Here is a 15,893-nt window from a genome sequence, read left to right on the forward strand (position 1 = left end):
TCTCCCTGCAAGCTTAGTTCAGCTCTATTTCCTGTTTCACCAGTGAAAAATCCCACCTAATCCTGTAGGATGCAACTTCTAAACAATGAGAAAGAGACAAACTGGAAGCAAGAAAAGAACAAGAATCAGCCATGAAACCTCAATGCTTCCCCCCAAATCCACAAACAGGTTACACCTGTCTCCAGGAGCTGGGGCCTGGTTCATTTATAATGACTTTGTGTCATTTTTCATTCTCCAAATCAGATGTGATCTCAGAAAGACATAGGGAAAATAGAAACACAGGAAATGACTGGAGAAAGTGAGACAATCTACAACTCAACTGGGCTTCTGAAAACCTGCAGCCCATTTGAGAGGACACTGAGAGAACCCAAGACGTATGTTTGCATTGTGAGCAGCTCCTGGATGGCTTCTGACAGAAGGTGAAGGGTAAACACAGCAATATTTAGATAAAATTTTACTGCCCCATCACCATTCGATCACCTCGCCTCTCCACAGCTGCCCACTTCCTCTCCCTCATCCTAAGGCACAATACTCAATACAATGGGTATTGTGAGCTGCAACACAGCTCATGCAGAAAACTTTTCCATGCAGGAAAAATTAAATGCCTCCCTTTTTGTTCAGAAAGGGCACCTTCAGCAAGGGGAGATCCCATAATTAGCAGCTGCACATTTCACAGGTACAAACATCAGCTAAGCCACTGGAGGTGATTCCTCCACTTCACACACTTGAGCACAGGCAATATTCCCAAGCACCTGTGCCCCAGATTCATGCTCAGCCTTTTAGATCAAGCTGGCTTCTTTATTACATGAAACCACAGCCACTGGTACAAGACAAATAAATGGTAGGGGACACTATCCCTTCACTGCTGACACTGGGTGAGACTGGTTTTCATGACCATGACTAGCAAAATGAAGCAACAACACTGTGGTGTTTTTACTTCAATTAGATGGATGTTTCCCCACTTCCCAACCCCAAAACACGGACTTGATAAAAGATTAGGAGGGAATTATGGGTGTCCTTTTAAGCTCTCTCAGTTCCAAAGTCGAAAACCTACCCAACTTAGAATGGGGGAAGAGGGAGAGGGAATCTGTATGAAACATCTTGGTGTCTCAGAGTAAATGTGCTATAAACATACTATTATTTGACATCAACTTCAAAGGCTTTTTATTCTCATTCTAAATACAAGAACAACTGGATTTAGTACCTGTTTTGTTCTCCATCTCCTCAAATGTCTAATGATTTAATTTAAAATTATTCCCTTTGATGTCAGTCTTGTATTAACTTCTCCTTGAGGCAATTAGCTTCAGGAAAGTACAAACTGTTTGATTCTGTCTTACACTCTATGCAAGCCAAAAGCATGAAGGGATCAGAGAAAACTTGAAAAGCTCATAGAAATCATTGCTGCAGCTCTACCCCAGGCCCACTCCACTGCGCTGCTGCAGCTTCCCAGCAACACATGTTTAATCCAGATTTGCCCTCTATGACACCCCATTATAAACATGATTGGATTTTCCTTTTTAGACAACCCCTGCAAAATTCCTAACTTCCAAGAAGTCCTCCTTGCAATTCCAGTCCTAATTCTGATCAGCTGGACTTGCACCGAGCAATAGCAGCTGGTTCTGCTAAGACAAACATCTCATAAATATGTACTGGAACACATAACATCTCATAAATACAGACTGGACAGGCGGATATGAATCAGGTAGAAACAAACAGAAACTGGGAGAGCTAGAACATGAAAAAGCAAGCCCTCCCTCATCTCAGGTGGAGCTTACCCTGATCCCTGCTGAGCACATCTCTGAAGTACCAGTCTCCCAGGAACTGGCTGCCTCCCAGACCATCACACATCTCTAGAAGGGAAAACACCTGACAGACACTAATACTGTTATGTTTAGCTGTGATTCTCCCCAGCAGATCCCAGCTTTCTTTGGTGCTGACAAGGATATTTTTCAGTAGTACCAAAGGGATGGTAGGAGTAAGTTTCTGCATGTTCAGCAGCAAGTACATATTGCTGGTGCCACAGCCATAAACTTACACCTTCAGGAAACTAAAAGCTTTGACATTCACTCCTGTGGGCGAGGGGCAAAAAACCCCCAAAAGACCAACACTGTACAATCTCCAGATGCATTTTAGAGAAGAACTATACCTGGAATGGTTCTTCAGGTTTACAGTTAAATATCCTTTCTAAGTAATGAAATGGCCTGATCCAGATTCTGGGTTCAGCCAAACACCATCCAGGTGCCATAAGGTGTGTGTGTGGGAAGAGACAAGCCTCACATAGAGCACATTGTACCTCCACTGGAGCCAACAGGTAGAATGCAGCACTCTTTACACGTAGAGAGAGAGTGGTCCCAGGAAGGGATAAGGCCACAGGCAATAAAAACTGCATGTGAAATCTACTTAAAGGAGCTGTGAATGCATGATACAGCTGCTGGGCTTTGGAAATCACTGCATGCTGAGTTCTCTCAAAAGGCTGCAGCTGGGCAACAGGGAAAGTGCTGTAGAGACCCACATTGAACAGATGGAGAGTCCGGGGCCAGACAGGCTCTTACAGAGCACAGAGAAGCCCCCACCTTCTCCACAGCACCTGTGGGTGGCCATACAAAGAAAATTTTCCAGGGAGCAAAGTGGAAAACAGAGCAAGAGACCCAGAACGCAGGGAGCCTTCAACACTGCAGACAGAGTGGGAGGCTACTGAAAATAGCAGGGAACAGACATGCAGCTGGGTCACAAGGACAAAAGTAAGGCAGATTTCCTAGGACGCAGCCACACAAGGCGACTGGGTAAAGTTTCTTGCAACATACAACGCTGCTAAGAATTTTAGACTTCAGAAGAAAAAAAAAGAGAAAAAAAGCAAAAAAAAAAAATGCAAGGAAAGAATTTGTGCTGAGGTGGAGGTGCTAAAACTGCTGGTATAGGGGAATTATTTTCAGATTAAAATAAAATAAGGGCTACCTGCCCCTGCTGATCTGCATTCTCCCTATTTCAAGAATTACCTTGTCCTGCTTTAGATGATACTACAACACTGCTTTCAACAGTCAAAGCTCTTCTAGTGTTTTCAAAAAATTTACTTTAAGGAAAGAAGCACAAACAAGATGCTTTCTCCCCTGCATGCTCTCACCACAGGAAAACAATGTCAACAGTGCAGAAATCCACAAGCTGGTGTTGCTGATGTTCTCCATGTGGGTTAAGGTCTGCCTAGTCATTTTCACACTTCTGGAAGTTTCTCCTCAAACCTACACTTTTCAGGTGCAGAAGTTTCCTCTGGAGTTGTTACCGTCTTGTGACTTATTTATTTTTTAAAATGTCCTCTGCTTACTGCACTCTTTTCACCACTGCAATACTTCATTTTAAAAACATTCAGTTGATTTGCCCAGCAGAGAGGGAATGGATTCTCCCCCATCCCAAGTCCTAGTATGAGAGCATCCCAGCCAAAGCTATGTACAGACTAATCAGTACACCCAAAACCAAACAAAGATAATGAGGAAGCTGAACATATAAACAAACACAAATCCTACAGGATTAAGAGTTTTAGGAATCAAAGACCATATTTCAAAAAGCCTTTTCATTCTAACTTCAGATACGTTTTTCCCCCATCTCTTCAAGTTCACATGTAAAAACATATTCCTACTCTCTTCACTTTCCATCACGTCTAAAGAATGCACAGGCCTGAGCAGCCATCAGACATTAGTCAAAGGATTAAAATTGTGCCAGTCAGAGAAAACAGCTATTTAAAGGCAATAGTTCGCAGTGGGTACAAAAGCAACCTCTACTTGGGTTCTTAAGGCTATGCAACTGAAGTTTTCAACTTACTCCACCTGCAGCAGGTCAGCTGAACTGGTGAGACTGTTAGTTCTATACACTGCCCAAGGGAACTGAAAAAAACCCCAAAAGGCAGAAAAACCCCAACCCGTTAACAGAAGATGTATTGTAACTACTACAAACTCAGGAGCAATAGGATACCAATTCTGGTTGCAACTATAAGATAGGTCTTAAAACTTAAGGAATAGGATTTAAATATTTTTTGAAACTGAAGAATCTAATTTGAGGGTTGCTTTCATCAATTCCATCACCAGAAATCTTAGCTCCTCCTCAAATATAAGAGGAACAGGAATTTATATTCTCCCTTGGCCTTTTCAAACAGTGAATTAAAGGCTAGTTTAAAAAGTGACTGAATAGAGCAGACAGGAATGTCTTGATAGCTGGTTTGGTTAAAAGCACAGGAAGATTCTGGGCTTTGTTGCAAATACCACACCCTCATTATTATGTCTGACACCCTTCTACCATTCTTATTTTGTGTCTGACAGCCTCACATGCACGGCCCAAGGCAGGCTTAATCTTCCCCACGTTTTCACTGTCAAAAAACAATGTCACTGCTCCAGTGGAGTGAAGTGATCCCAGCAGGATAGCAGGCAGTCTTAGATCTCTGCTAGCCAGGACCAATTGTGAACAGGGCTTTGCAGAAACAAAACTAAGTGCTAAATGAGGCCAGACAATGAAGCTGTACTCAAAGAAGAAACAGGAAATCAGGGAGAACTTCCACGTTCCCAGCAGCAAGTGGGTTTGTGAAGCCCTTCCTTTGTGGCACAGGCCATTTAATGGGGTCTGACTTGGCACTTACAGCACACCTTTCAAGCACAGCTGTAGCTACATTTCTCCAAGACAGGTATTATTTGCACCTCAGCAATCCCATTGGAGAGGAGTAAAATATCTGCCTTGAACCATGATCCAGTTTATACAAGTTTCAGGCTCACAGTTGAGCACCTAATTCAACATTTGCATCAGGGCTTCTGTCACTACCAGCCACCTACGCTGCAGTCCTGCATCCTCTACAGCTTTCAAGTGGATACAATTTGTACCAAAGACGCAATACACTGTACAGCTGCAAACTGCATAATGTTTCCATCATTAAGTGTCACTTGTTTTCACATCTTAATTTGCATGCAACAGCCCGGAGTGAACCCTGGGTAGCATTAAGGCATCTCATTTAAACAGGAACAATTTAGTTTAGCTAATCAACCCTATTGTCCGGGCAAGCAAAAAGCTGAGCAACATGTACTGGTCTGGAAGGGAATCACTGGTAGCACACGTTAGACCTTGAGATCCTGAAGAACAAGTAGACAGAAGCCTTTTTTGTCATGAGGCTGTGCAGAGTGGAAGACACGATCCCACAGCAAGTAACTGCTACCTCAACAGTTTTTCTTTCGCTTACAGATGAATCACCAGCAAAGCTGGAGCCAATAAGCCTAAGTGGCAAAGGATGCCGTTGCTTGAGACAGAAGAGTGAATTTCAAATACAGAAGTACAAAACTCAGATGGAATTCCGTATGATTAATGACTGTGGGGTCAGGAATCATGAGAAATCTGTGGGGAAGATCTTAGTGGTTAGGGCTGTGTTTCAGTTTCACAGGAGGTTCCGACCCATGATGTGAAGTACTCTTATAATGATAGAGTGAGGCAGTAATTTGGTGGTTATGGGGAGGCTTGACAATATTGGGGGAGAATTCTGACATACAACAGGTGTAGCTTGTAGGGACACACTGAAAAGGAGTTTCAGGTAGTGCTGACTTCTTTTTAAGGATTATCTCATGGTGAATTATATTCTTTGTTTCAAAGCTAACAAATATTTGAGTGTAGTAGTCTGTCCTGAATGACCCATCCCATCTCTTGGGCTCTTATGATCACATCTTTCTGTTTACTAAGATGTTCCACCTCCCTCCATTATTCCTTGCAAACTTTTCCACAGCACCAGGGATAGAACAACCTCATCAGTACAAAAGGTGCTGATTAATGCAAAAAATAGCAATAAAAAAAAAAGATAATGCATCTGTTTAACTGTCTAAATTATAAGTTGAAGAAAAGGATCGCTATATTAAAAAAATAATCACAGGAGTACATAAAAGGGTTTATAAAGAGAGACATTTCCTCTAACCTTCAACAACTCAAGAATTGCTTTGCCAAAAAAAAAAACCAAAAAAAAAAAAACAAACCAAAACTTTATGCAACCCAACTTACCCCAATTTGAAAGAGTTCCCCAGCACCTTCACAGTCATTGGATGTAATTATGGGGGTATGAATATGCACATATCCATTATCCTGGAAAAGACAGAACAGCAAAGTTAACGAGGTAAAGATATTGAACATCACCCTCAAGGATGACATCAACCAGCACACGTAACTTGGCCATTAGCCCCCAACCAGGACAGCACATGTAGTCTTTTGGGCAGCTTCTGCCTTACAGGGACAGATGACAAACTAAATGCCAGCACGATTTACAAAGCAGTGTTTACTACCTGTGTATTTTCCTCCAGGCTTCATAACCCAAAGAGATTTAGGTCATTACTATGAGTTTTTTTGCAATGGCCTGTTTCCACACCATTCTCCTTTCTTCTCACTTCCCCCAGCATTTTTATATTTTTGGGCAGTTTCAATCAAATTCACCCCTATGACCTCAACACCTTGTTTCTTTCAGCTTTTTGGAAGGCAGTGGTTAGGCAAAGGACACTCTTCATGTGCTGCATTAAAATAAGCAATCAAATGTGTTAGATGACAAAAATCACACACAGGATGAAAGAGACACCTTAAAAACACCCAAACACCAATAAAGTGTCAGTCCTACCTCATATCTTCTAAGATACTGAAGTCAAGCTGATTTTAAGAGACAGGGTATACCCTGGCTTGGTCATGTTCTAGGTACCTGCAGAATTACACATTCATGTAATAGTTCATAAATCCAGCAGAGGCCTCCAAAACAAGGAAGGCTGAATGAAGAAAGAGCCCCTGTTCTCTGGATTTCTCTGCAGTGCAGCCATAGGCTTTTAAAACAGCTGCAACCCAATATTCAGTGGATGGATACATCTTAGCTTCACAGCTTTTACCAGAATAATACAATTCAGTCAGTCACATGAGAAGTCCTGGTCCTTACCACCAGCTAGTTAAGGGGCTAGGAAGACAGGAATAGTATTTAGTGCCCACTCTCAGAATCAAACTAAAATTAATTTGGAATGAAAAGCTCATATGGACATGCAATGCCTTTTGTGGCAATACAATAACACAACCAAGAGGGAGCAAAGTCCCTGCAGTCAGCTCTAGGCTACCTTGGTTACAGGTGCAAAGACCTCAGCTCCTCACTGGGATCCAGTTACTGCAAAGAAAGAAGTTTTGGATCCAGAACAACTTGCTTTGCCTGGGGGAGGAAGTTTCAGTCTACCAGCACAAAATGTGGGCCTGTGACACAGTTCCCTGCATATTCAGACCCCTGTTGGTTACACGGCCTCCCAGCTCTACAGGAGATGTTTGAAAAAGGCCTAAATTCCTCATACAGTGCTAGCAGATGCTGTAAAGAAGCACATTTCACACAGAAGATTCCTTACATGCTTTGGAAAGTAATGCAAACTGCACAGATCTGAAATAAAAGAATCCCCTAAAAACCTCTGGGATAATTCCCCTTATAAAAGCTTCTAAAATAATTCACGTTGCATTACTGGCCCTCACAAACCTGGAACTTAATGTGCAGAGTGGAAGTTGCCATACACAGTGCAACTATCTTACTGTGCCTAGGAACAATGCTCCTATCCTGCACGGACCACAGTTCTCAGGAGAAGATTTAAAGAGGACATTTTAGCTTTCAACATCCAAACCAAAGGCACTTGGCAGTAGTCATTCATTCCTGGAAATGAATAGGCTAAAAAAGAGATGCTTTTAAAGTTACAGAGAGTCTCAGTAATTTTGAGTGTGTATTCAAACAGCTCCACTTATTTTCTTCCACTATTAAGCTCCTTACAGCTCTGCAGAGTGAAAACGCTCATATTGTTCTTTGTAGCTATGGTATGTTCTGACATCGTCACATTGGAAATTGCAATATTCTTGGGATGATGCAGGTAGCAATTTTAGAAGACTTCCTTCCATTAGAAATGGAGCAAACAGATATAGTACAGACATTCCTGGTGCTAGGAGAGTTCTCACATAAGCATGTGTAAATATCAAGTCTGGGACCAAATCTTCCCTATTCCTTTAAAAATAACTTTAGTGTAGCTGCTGCTGCTAAATTGATGATACATTCTATTTTATAATAGAGCTCTGCTCTTGAGCATTGTAAACAGGAAGGTATGTCAAAGCCTGAGCTGGAGTTGATTTGGAGAAGCAAAGCCTGAATAAGACTTTTTTTGTATCTTGGCTGCCTTCGGTGCCCAGGTTTGGAAGCACATATCGTTGTAGGCAATGCCATCTAGTGGCTTGACACCGGCACAGACTGATTCCCAACAGAGCCAGCTTCTGCCTTAGGAGCAGGCACAATCCTGAAACCAGCACCTTTACCTGACGTGGGATTTCTATTAAGCTCTTAAAAAAACCAAAAAACACCCCCCCACCCCAAAAAAACCCACAGAAGTCATCCAAATGCCATGCAATTCCACAGACACTTCTTAGAGCAAGCAAGCCTTCTTTGCCACTGCAGGCAACAAAGACCAGCAAACCTGGGACCAGAAATTCATCTTTACATTTCTAACCTCTTCCTTGGGCCACACTAATTATTACATATGAATTTTGTCATCAGAGTGCTCTGATGATTCTATTCAAACTAAAGCCAGCTTATCTGAACTAAAACATGTTTATTTCCAGGAATAGCTTTAAAAAAAGGGCTCAGGTGTGCTAGAAGACTTGTTACCTTTCTTTATCTACTCACACAAAGAATCACATGGCCTCTATGTGATCTGGCATCAGAGCCAATTCCCTGCCCCCCTGCCTGCCCAAAGCCTGTGCTGTGCCCACAGCTTGAGTGACACATTCAGAAAACACAGGTGGCTCCCACCCATCAGTTTGAAATGCGTCAGAACAGGAGTCTCCTAATGTCAGCCAACAGCATCCACACAGATTTGTACTGCACTAAGAGAAAGGCAAGAACTGAGAATAACAAGAAGCTCTGAGTCAGTTTGTCTGTGTTCCTGTATCACAGATTTTTCCATGTGGGAGGAGGTTTCTGTCCAAGGACCGTAAGGTCACTGCAGAGGATAGGTTAAACAAGTCCACATTATGTTGTGTTCCACAGACCACACGCTTGCAGGCAATTATATTGCAACACTGTGAAAGGGATAAATAACAGGAAATGGGTGGAAAGACACTGACAGGCCACAGATGCGCTAACCTGATCATAAGCAACAGTCTGGCCAAGGCCCAGGCCTGGAAAGAAAACCACTGTGTCCAAAATCCATACCATGCAGGCAAGATGTCACACTCCTTCCCTCCTAAGCTGCTCCCATAAAGCCAGCCTGGGTGGAGTGCTCTACACGTCAGGCTCAGTACAGAAGGGAGTACCTGGAAGAAGGAGTGGATGCCCGCAGTGGCTTCGCTGCGGATTCGCAGGAGGGCGCCCAGCGTGTTGCTCCTGCAGCGCAGGTGAGGGAACTGTCGGACATACTCCAGAGGGTGCCTCTCCTTCATCTTCAGGGGAAACGACTGAAAACAGCAGGGAAATCAAAATAAGGGGATGAGAACTTGGGAGTCAATGCAGTTTTATTGCTGTTCACAGAACACCATCTCTCCCTACTAAAACTCAATCACAATTACAGACCACAGAAGAACTAGATGCTTTTGCCTCTCTTTTCTGGTTATTTTGTGTATTTTATAATGCTTACTGCAGAGCAAGAGCCATGAACACAAGAGGAGGTATTAGCACTCTAAAATGCTCCACCTTCTGGATGCTGAGCCCCCCTAAAACCTAGCTGTTCACCTCACTGCTGCAACAACAAGCTGGTTCTGAACGTGCCTGTGGTAGATACGGTTCTTCCAGCTGCACAACCTGGAGTGTCTTGCCAGTTCCGCTGTTTCTCCAATTCATATCCGAGCCAAACTTACCAGGTAAGCCACCTGCACAGTTAAGTGCTTCAGGGTGGGACAAAGGCAAACTCTTAACTCTCAGCCTGAGCAAATTTTCCATGGAGAAATGGCTCTGTCCCAGAAACAAGCTTTCATGGTGATCCCATGTTTCTCCTTTGATGCAACCTACAGACACTGCTGACAAATCAAAGTCTGCAGGACCACTCAGACTGAAAGAAAATAAAGTTTCAAGTATGCTTTGCTGGATACTTGGACCTTTAAAACCTGATTTCCAGCAGTCCCACCCCTCTTGCTATAGTGACATACCCAAATATCACAAGGTCCCACTACACGAATGGTTTCAGCTTGCAGCTCCATGTTTTGCATCCTATGAGGGCTTTTGACAAGCTTCCCTTGAACTTCCACTGCACTTCCAAAAGTCAGGTCTCTAAGAAACCAAGAAAAAAAACCAGCTTAACTAGGTGCTGATACAACAACATTCAGAAGAGACATTCTTGTTAATTTAGCTGGACCACTTGAGATCACAAGAGATGCTGTAGCCATAGAACTTAACTGATGAAATGAAAAATTATTAAGTGCAGAGGTGGGAATGTGAAGAGATTCAAAAAGCTATAGAAGAATTTAGGACAAGGCAGGAATGTTGAACAAGTGGGGAGAAAAGTGACAGGTTTCTATTAGAACGGGTTCTTGGTGGGGACAAACACAGTATATAGTAAAAAATTATTTTTAAAATCTTTAAAAAACCAAGTCACACACAGAAGTTTCCTGGATCATCCCAATACTCCCAACCCTAGCCCAGTAAGCAACTGAGAGTAACAAACAAAAATTAAGCAATAAAACAAGTGCATTATTTTACAATAGAACAGATGTGCCTATCCAGGGGCTATGCCTGGTGTGCCAGCCCTCCAGTCGTTACAGAAGAGCAACAGCACCCTCCAGAACCTGGGGGACAGTTATCCCTGGCTACCTCATGCCATTTCCAAGCAATTCCAACAGCAGACAAGAATGCCTACACTGCTGCAGCTACTAAGAAAATTGGGTCCAAACTGATCTCATAGGATTCATCAACTGATCCACAAGGCCTCAGCAAAGTGGAGACAAAGTAGTCTGACATTCTCCCTCCTAAAAGTGCATCTAGAGACCACAGACTGCAGTAGTGTTTTTCCTGTGGTCAGGTGCCAGAGGCTGGCAAGTCCCTGGCACAGGAAAAGAGGCCTGAGCAGACCCCTCCAAGCACTGCTCAACACATATATTTCTCCAGTTATTTCAAATGGACCCACCTCTTTTCCAGGCTGGGATCAGCAACCACCTGGAGGCTTTCCAGAGAACTCCCATCATTTATGTGCAGGAACAAAACTTCCTTCTGGGATCGGACAGAGCGGACCCAGCCCTAGAGGAAAAAGAAAAAGAGATTTTGTTATTTCTTGGCAGGAATGCTGTGAACTCATGCTCTTCTTCCAGCTGAGCTGGACACACCACTTCAGGCCAATTTCAGCTTCTTACTGAAATCAAAGTAACTGTTTCTTTAGGGGCAAAAAAATAATGATAATAAAAAACAAAAAGAGAAAAAAAGTCAGTGTCAGTTTTTCTTCTGACTTCAAAGCAGAGAGAAACAAATCCTCAGGCAGAGACATCCATCTGAGGCAGAGTTTCTTCCTGAGAACAGCAAGGATTAATAAGATGTACCTGCATCTTTGCGGAGCTGAGAATAGAGAGCAACAAAGTGCTCTGAAGATGTAATGTGTTTTGGCAAAGAACATATTCTAATCAGTGATATCCTTTCCAAACACTTCTTACTAAAACAGGAGAGACCAGTAATGCACCTTTCTTCATTACAACACACTCAAGATGGTTCTGATGGTTTTTAGCATCAGTTTTGTTGTATCCCTATAGAACGGTTACAACCTTTCAAATGTGTTCACTAACTAAACTGCTGGACTGCTAAAACAACGATGCAGCCAACAGATTCACATGAAAAGCTACATATTCATGCAAAACAAAAATAAAAATTATTGCATTAGATGTTTCTCCTTTCATCTTAAAATCAAGACTGCTTCACTGCGCCCATGGGAAAAAAAAAAAAAAGATATTAAGAAAAAAAATTAGAAATACTTTGTCCAGTTTCATGAAAACAATTAAACTAGTAATACCCAAATTCTTTGTAACAGCAAAACAGTAGAACTGACTGTGTACAGCTCAGGCTAATGTCTTAATTTGTGGTTTTTTATGACCTATAAATTTTATTTTCTTTTTAAGGGAAATATTAAGTCAGTACCAAGGCAGTAAGCAATAGTAAGAGTGATGCCATGAAGATTTATGCCTTTTCTTTTATACCCCTGTTATACCTTTTTACAACTTCTGTATTCCTAGTGCTTTTTGCCTACATTCTTGGACTTGTTTGTCAAACTGAGAGACTAAACATTTTAGAAGCTTCGTAGCTGGGGATCAGTGTGCCCCAGACCCCAAGGTCCTCTCCAGAACACATTTGTAAACTAAGATAGAACCATCCAGGGGAAGGCTCCTTGGGGAGGGGGGCTCCCTTGAGCCTCTCATTGGGGAATCTTTGATAGATATGCTAATTAGTAAAGCCTATAATGTTATACCCAGTGTTGGGGGGGGGGAAGAGGAGGAGAGACACAGAGACACAGGGAAAGACTCGGTGGGGTACATCTTGATGCATATGACTTGGACGTGTGCACCTAAGGATCCTTAAAAATAAATACCAAGGTGAAATCCCTTTTCCCCTTCTAACCATGTATGCCTCTTGATTTTAAGACCAGGAAAAGGCATCAAGAGCATCCAAAATATAACTCCCATAGTTGCTCCTCTGCTCACCAGAGTTGAGAAAAAGCTGGCCTTCAAAGCAAAATTATCTGCTGGGGGCCTTCAAGCTCATCTTCTAACAATACTGTAGAGAACAACCAAAACCAGTGCTGATTAAACAACCAAACTACCTCTTTTCCAACCAGTTTCATCTTTTTCTTAACTGGAAGGGACCAAATAGTCCCAATGACTTCAAACTGTGCTTTAGGGGCTTTATACCAGACAAACCAATGCAAATCCATCTACTTCTGTCACCTAGACAGAACAAACCAAGAATTAAACAGCACCAGAAGAAAAGCATGTTATAGTTTCAAGAATGACTACTAACACAGGCAAAGCATTACACAGGCTTGTATAACATGCTTTCCATGTTTGATGTAAGAACCATGGAAGATCTTAAAGACATGAACCTAGTGAGTCAGACAGGGTAAACCCCTGCAGAGTGTTCCACCCGAACTGGTGCAAGAAACAAGATTATATGGGCATCCTCGAATTTGTATGGTTAAAGTAAAAAACATTTCATACAGTAACATGCCTGAAGCTGTTGTGCTTATCCTCTGCATTCCAGCAAATCCCCAGAACACACCATGTATGTTATACTGGATGCACGTTTAACGTATAACGGCAGATGTTTTCCTCTGTTTCCTTCTCCACAAACGCTCCTTTACCAAAACACACACAAAAAAAGAAACAAAGAAACATCTCAAGAGCTTTTTTTGCCACCTCCTCAAGCTGTTCTGGGATCTATTAAATAATTGCATCCTGCAATAGGAAGTAAGAGCATACCCACAGGCCTGTACTGGAGCAGCAGAGGCTGCGGCAGCAATGTTTTAACCACTTCACACCTTACCAGAATGAATGTGCAATGAAAGTGACAATTTTGACTCTGATTAGACTGCACATTCCAACAATCTGGCCATAATAAGGTTGCATTCAAGCCAGACCAGATTCCTAGCCCAGTTTAATACAAACCCCCCACATTTTGCCAGCACAGGGGAAAAGCAAAGCAGCAAGGGTCTGGAGGGTAGGGAAGGGGGAAGAATGGCAGTACTGAAAATTTTAGCATCAGTTTATTCTAGCTTGCATTATTCATCAAACTACATCTGAAAAGAACCTACACTGGAAAAGCTTCTTCCTGCCCTATTAGGCTTCACCTATGTGCAAGCAAGAATACCAGTGTGCTACAAACTGGTTTTTGGGCCAGTAGAATCACAGAAAGGCTTGAATAGGAAGGGACCTTGAAGGTTATACAGTTCTAACCCCACTGCCATGGGCAGGGACACCTTCCACACCACCAGGTTGCTTCAAGCCCCATCCTGGCCTTAAACACTTGCAGGGATGGGGCAGCTACATCTTCTCTAGGCAACCTGTGCCAGTGCCCCACCCCCTCACAGTACGAAACTTCTTTCTTACAAATCTAAATCTATCCTCTTTCAGTTTTGTTTAAAACTGTTACCAAGTACCCCAGTCCTTTTGACATTCATCCAGAAATACTGACAACTGCACAGTTCTGCATTGAAGCAGGGACTCTGTGCGTGCAACCACTGCTCTGCCAGTTGGAAGCACCAGAAAACAGGGGAACGCACAATCCTATGGCAAGGCAAAGCGCTCCATAGCTAAAATGCCCATTAACCCCAGGCTACCTTGGTTCACAACAGGAGCCGAATACAAACGGCAGTGGAAGTGTTATCGATGGCTCTACTGACACTGCTCTAAACCTGGACGTACGTGGCACAAGACCAATGAAAAAGCTTTAAAAACAACAGAACAGAGGCAATGGCTGGCTCTCCGGAATAGAACAGGTGATAAAGCCAACACTGCGGAGAGCACGTTCAGTACAACCCATCACAGTGACAACGCTCCTCTCCACGTGCCGAGCGACTCCAAAGCTTCGTTGGCTCCGACAACAGCGAACTGAGCACGTACAGCGAGAGAACACACGGAGAGGCTCTGCACGACTGCAGAGCAGATCTGGGAGTTCAGCAAAACGCTCTGCAGGGCTCCCCCACTTCCGTCCCAAGCACGGGCGTGGGCCGCGCCCCTCCGGGCCATCCCATCGGCTCAGGCTCCGGACCGGGCACACTCCGGGCACACACCTGCACTCTGACCGCGTCCGCCGGCTCCCGCGCCCCCAGCGCCTCGCGCACCCGCAGCCGCAGGGGCCGCGGCAGGGAGGCGCAGCGGCGGAGGGCCCGCCACCCGCCTCGGGCCCCGAGCATGGCGAGGCCTGGTGGGGCCGCTCCCCAAGACCCCCGGCCCGAGCCCGGCCGGCCGGCCGCTCCCAGCTCCCGCTCGGCTCCCGGCCCACTCCCGCACAGGCCCACGTGAATCGACCTGCCCCCCACCGCCCCACGTGGCCACCCGCCCAGCCAATGGCCGCTCGGACCGTCCCCGGCCAGCCAATCGGAACGGAATGCGCGACTCAGCTCGCCTTTTCCGCCGCCCGGGCGCAAGCGCTCCTGGGAAATGTAGTTCCTCGTAGGGGATATCGGCTGCCAGCGGGACACGTGGGGATGGGATCCCCACGAATGGGGAGGAGGATCTTCCATGGCTGCGAGAGGGATCCCGTGTTGGGAGACAAGGATTCCCCGTGGCGGGGGAAGGGATCCTGCTGCCCTCCGGGACCACCTCAGCGGTAGCGCGGTCTGGGGATGGCGTATGGTGGTTCTCAGGGACGTTCAGCCACTGTCCCGTCCTCCTGGGCTTCTCTCACGGACCGTAACCCTTCGACATTCCCCGCTTTTCCTGATAAGGGGTGCAGGACTCGGGTCTGCTCTGCAGGCCTTGCTGACGAATAAAGCTTTTCTCCTGTCTCTCTTTCAGGCTTACGTCCCTCTGTCCTGCCAGCTCCTCTGAGTGGCAGGTGAGCAGCAGCCATCAGGGTCTCCAGCCCTGCAGGGAATGATTTGGCAATACTGATGGGCTGAAAATTGGACATGACCCAGCAATGTGCACTTGTAGCCCAAAAAGCCAATTCTATCCTGGGCTGCATCCAAAGCAATGGGCCCAGCAGGGTGAGGGAGGGGATTCTGCCCCTCTGTTCTTGTGAGACCCCACCCGGAGCACCCAGCTCTGGGGTCCTCAGCACTGGAAACATGGACCTACTGGAGTGAGTACAGAGGAGGCCACAAAGATGATCAGAGAGCTGGAGCACCTTTGCTGTGGAGACGGGCTGAGACAGTTGGGGCTGCTCAGCCTGGAGAAAAGAAGGCTTCTTCCTTACTGCAGCCTTTCCA

General features: G+C 44.6%; 1 protein-coding gene across 3 annotated transcripts in view; it reads right to left on the reverse strand.

Moving 5' to 3' along the window:
• NARS2 (asparaginyl-tRNA synthetase 2, mitochondrial) overlaps positions 1 to 14,944 on the reverse strand; it is a 50,834-nt gene extending 35,890 nt beyond the window's left edge. The window contains exons 1-5 of one of the 3 annotated variants that reach the window (XM_019286706.3): positions 14,754 to 14,944; positions 11,115 to 11,224; positions 10,141 to 10,261; positions 9,313 to 9,453; positions 6,016 to 6,096 (exon numbers count right to left, since the gene is read on the reverse strand). In XM_019286706.3, coding sequence (XP_019142251.1) covers positions 6,016 to 6,096; positions 9,313 to 9,453; positions 10,141 to 10,261; positions 11,115 to 11,224; positions 14,754 to 14,876 — 576 coding nt within the window. In that variant the 5' untranslated portion in view covers positions 14,877 to 14,944. The remainder of the gene's footprint in view (positions 1 to 6,015; positions 6,097 to 9,312; positions 9,454 to 10,140; positions 10,262 to 11,114; positions 11,225 to 14,753) is intronic. The other 2 variants (XM_019286705.3, XM_010401026.4) reach the window with 2 other exon arrangements.
• Between the last annotated feature and the right edge of the window lie 949 nt (positions 14,945 to 15,893).

The sequence above is a fragment of the Corvus cornix genome, chromosome 1 (genome assembly GCF_000738735.6).
Source record: "Corvus cornix cornix isolate S_Up_H32 chromosome 1, ASM73873v5, whole genome shotgun sequence".
In the NCBI taxonomy this organism is placed as follows: domain Eukaryota; kingdom Metazoa; phylum Chordata; class Aves; order Passeriformes; family Corvidae; genus Corvus; species Corvus cornix.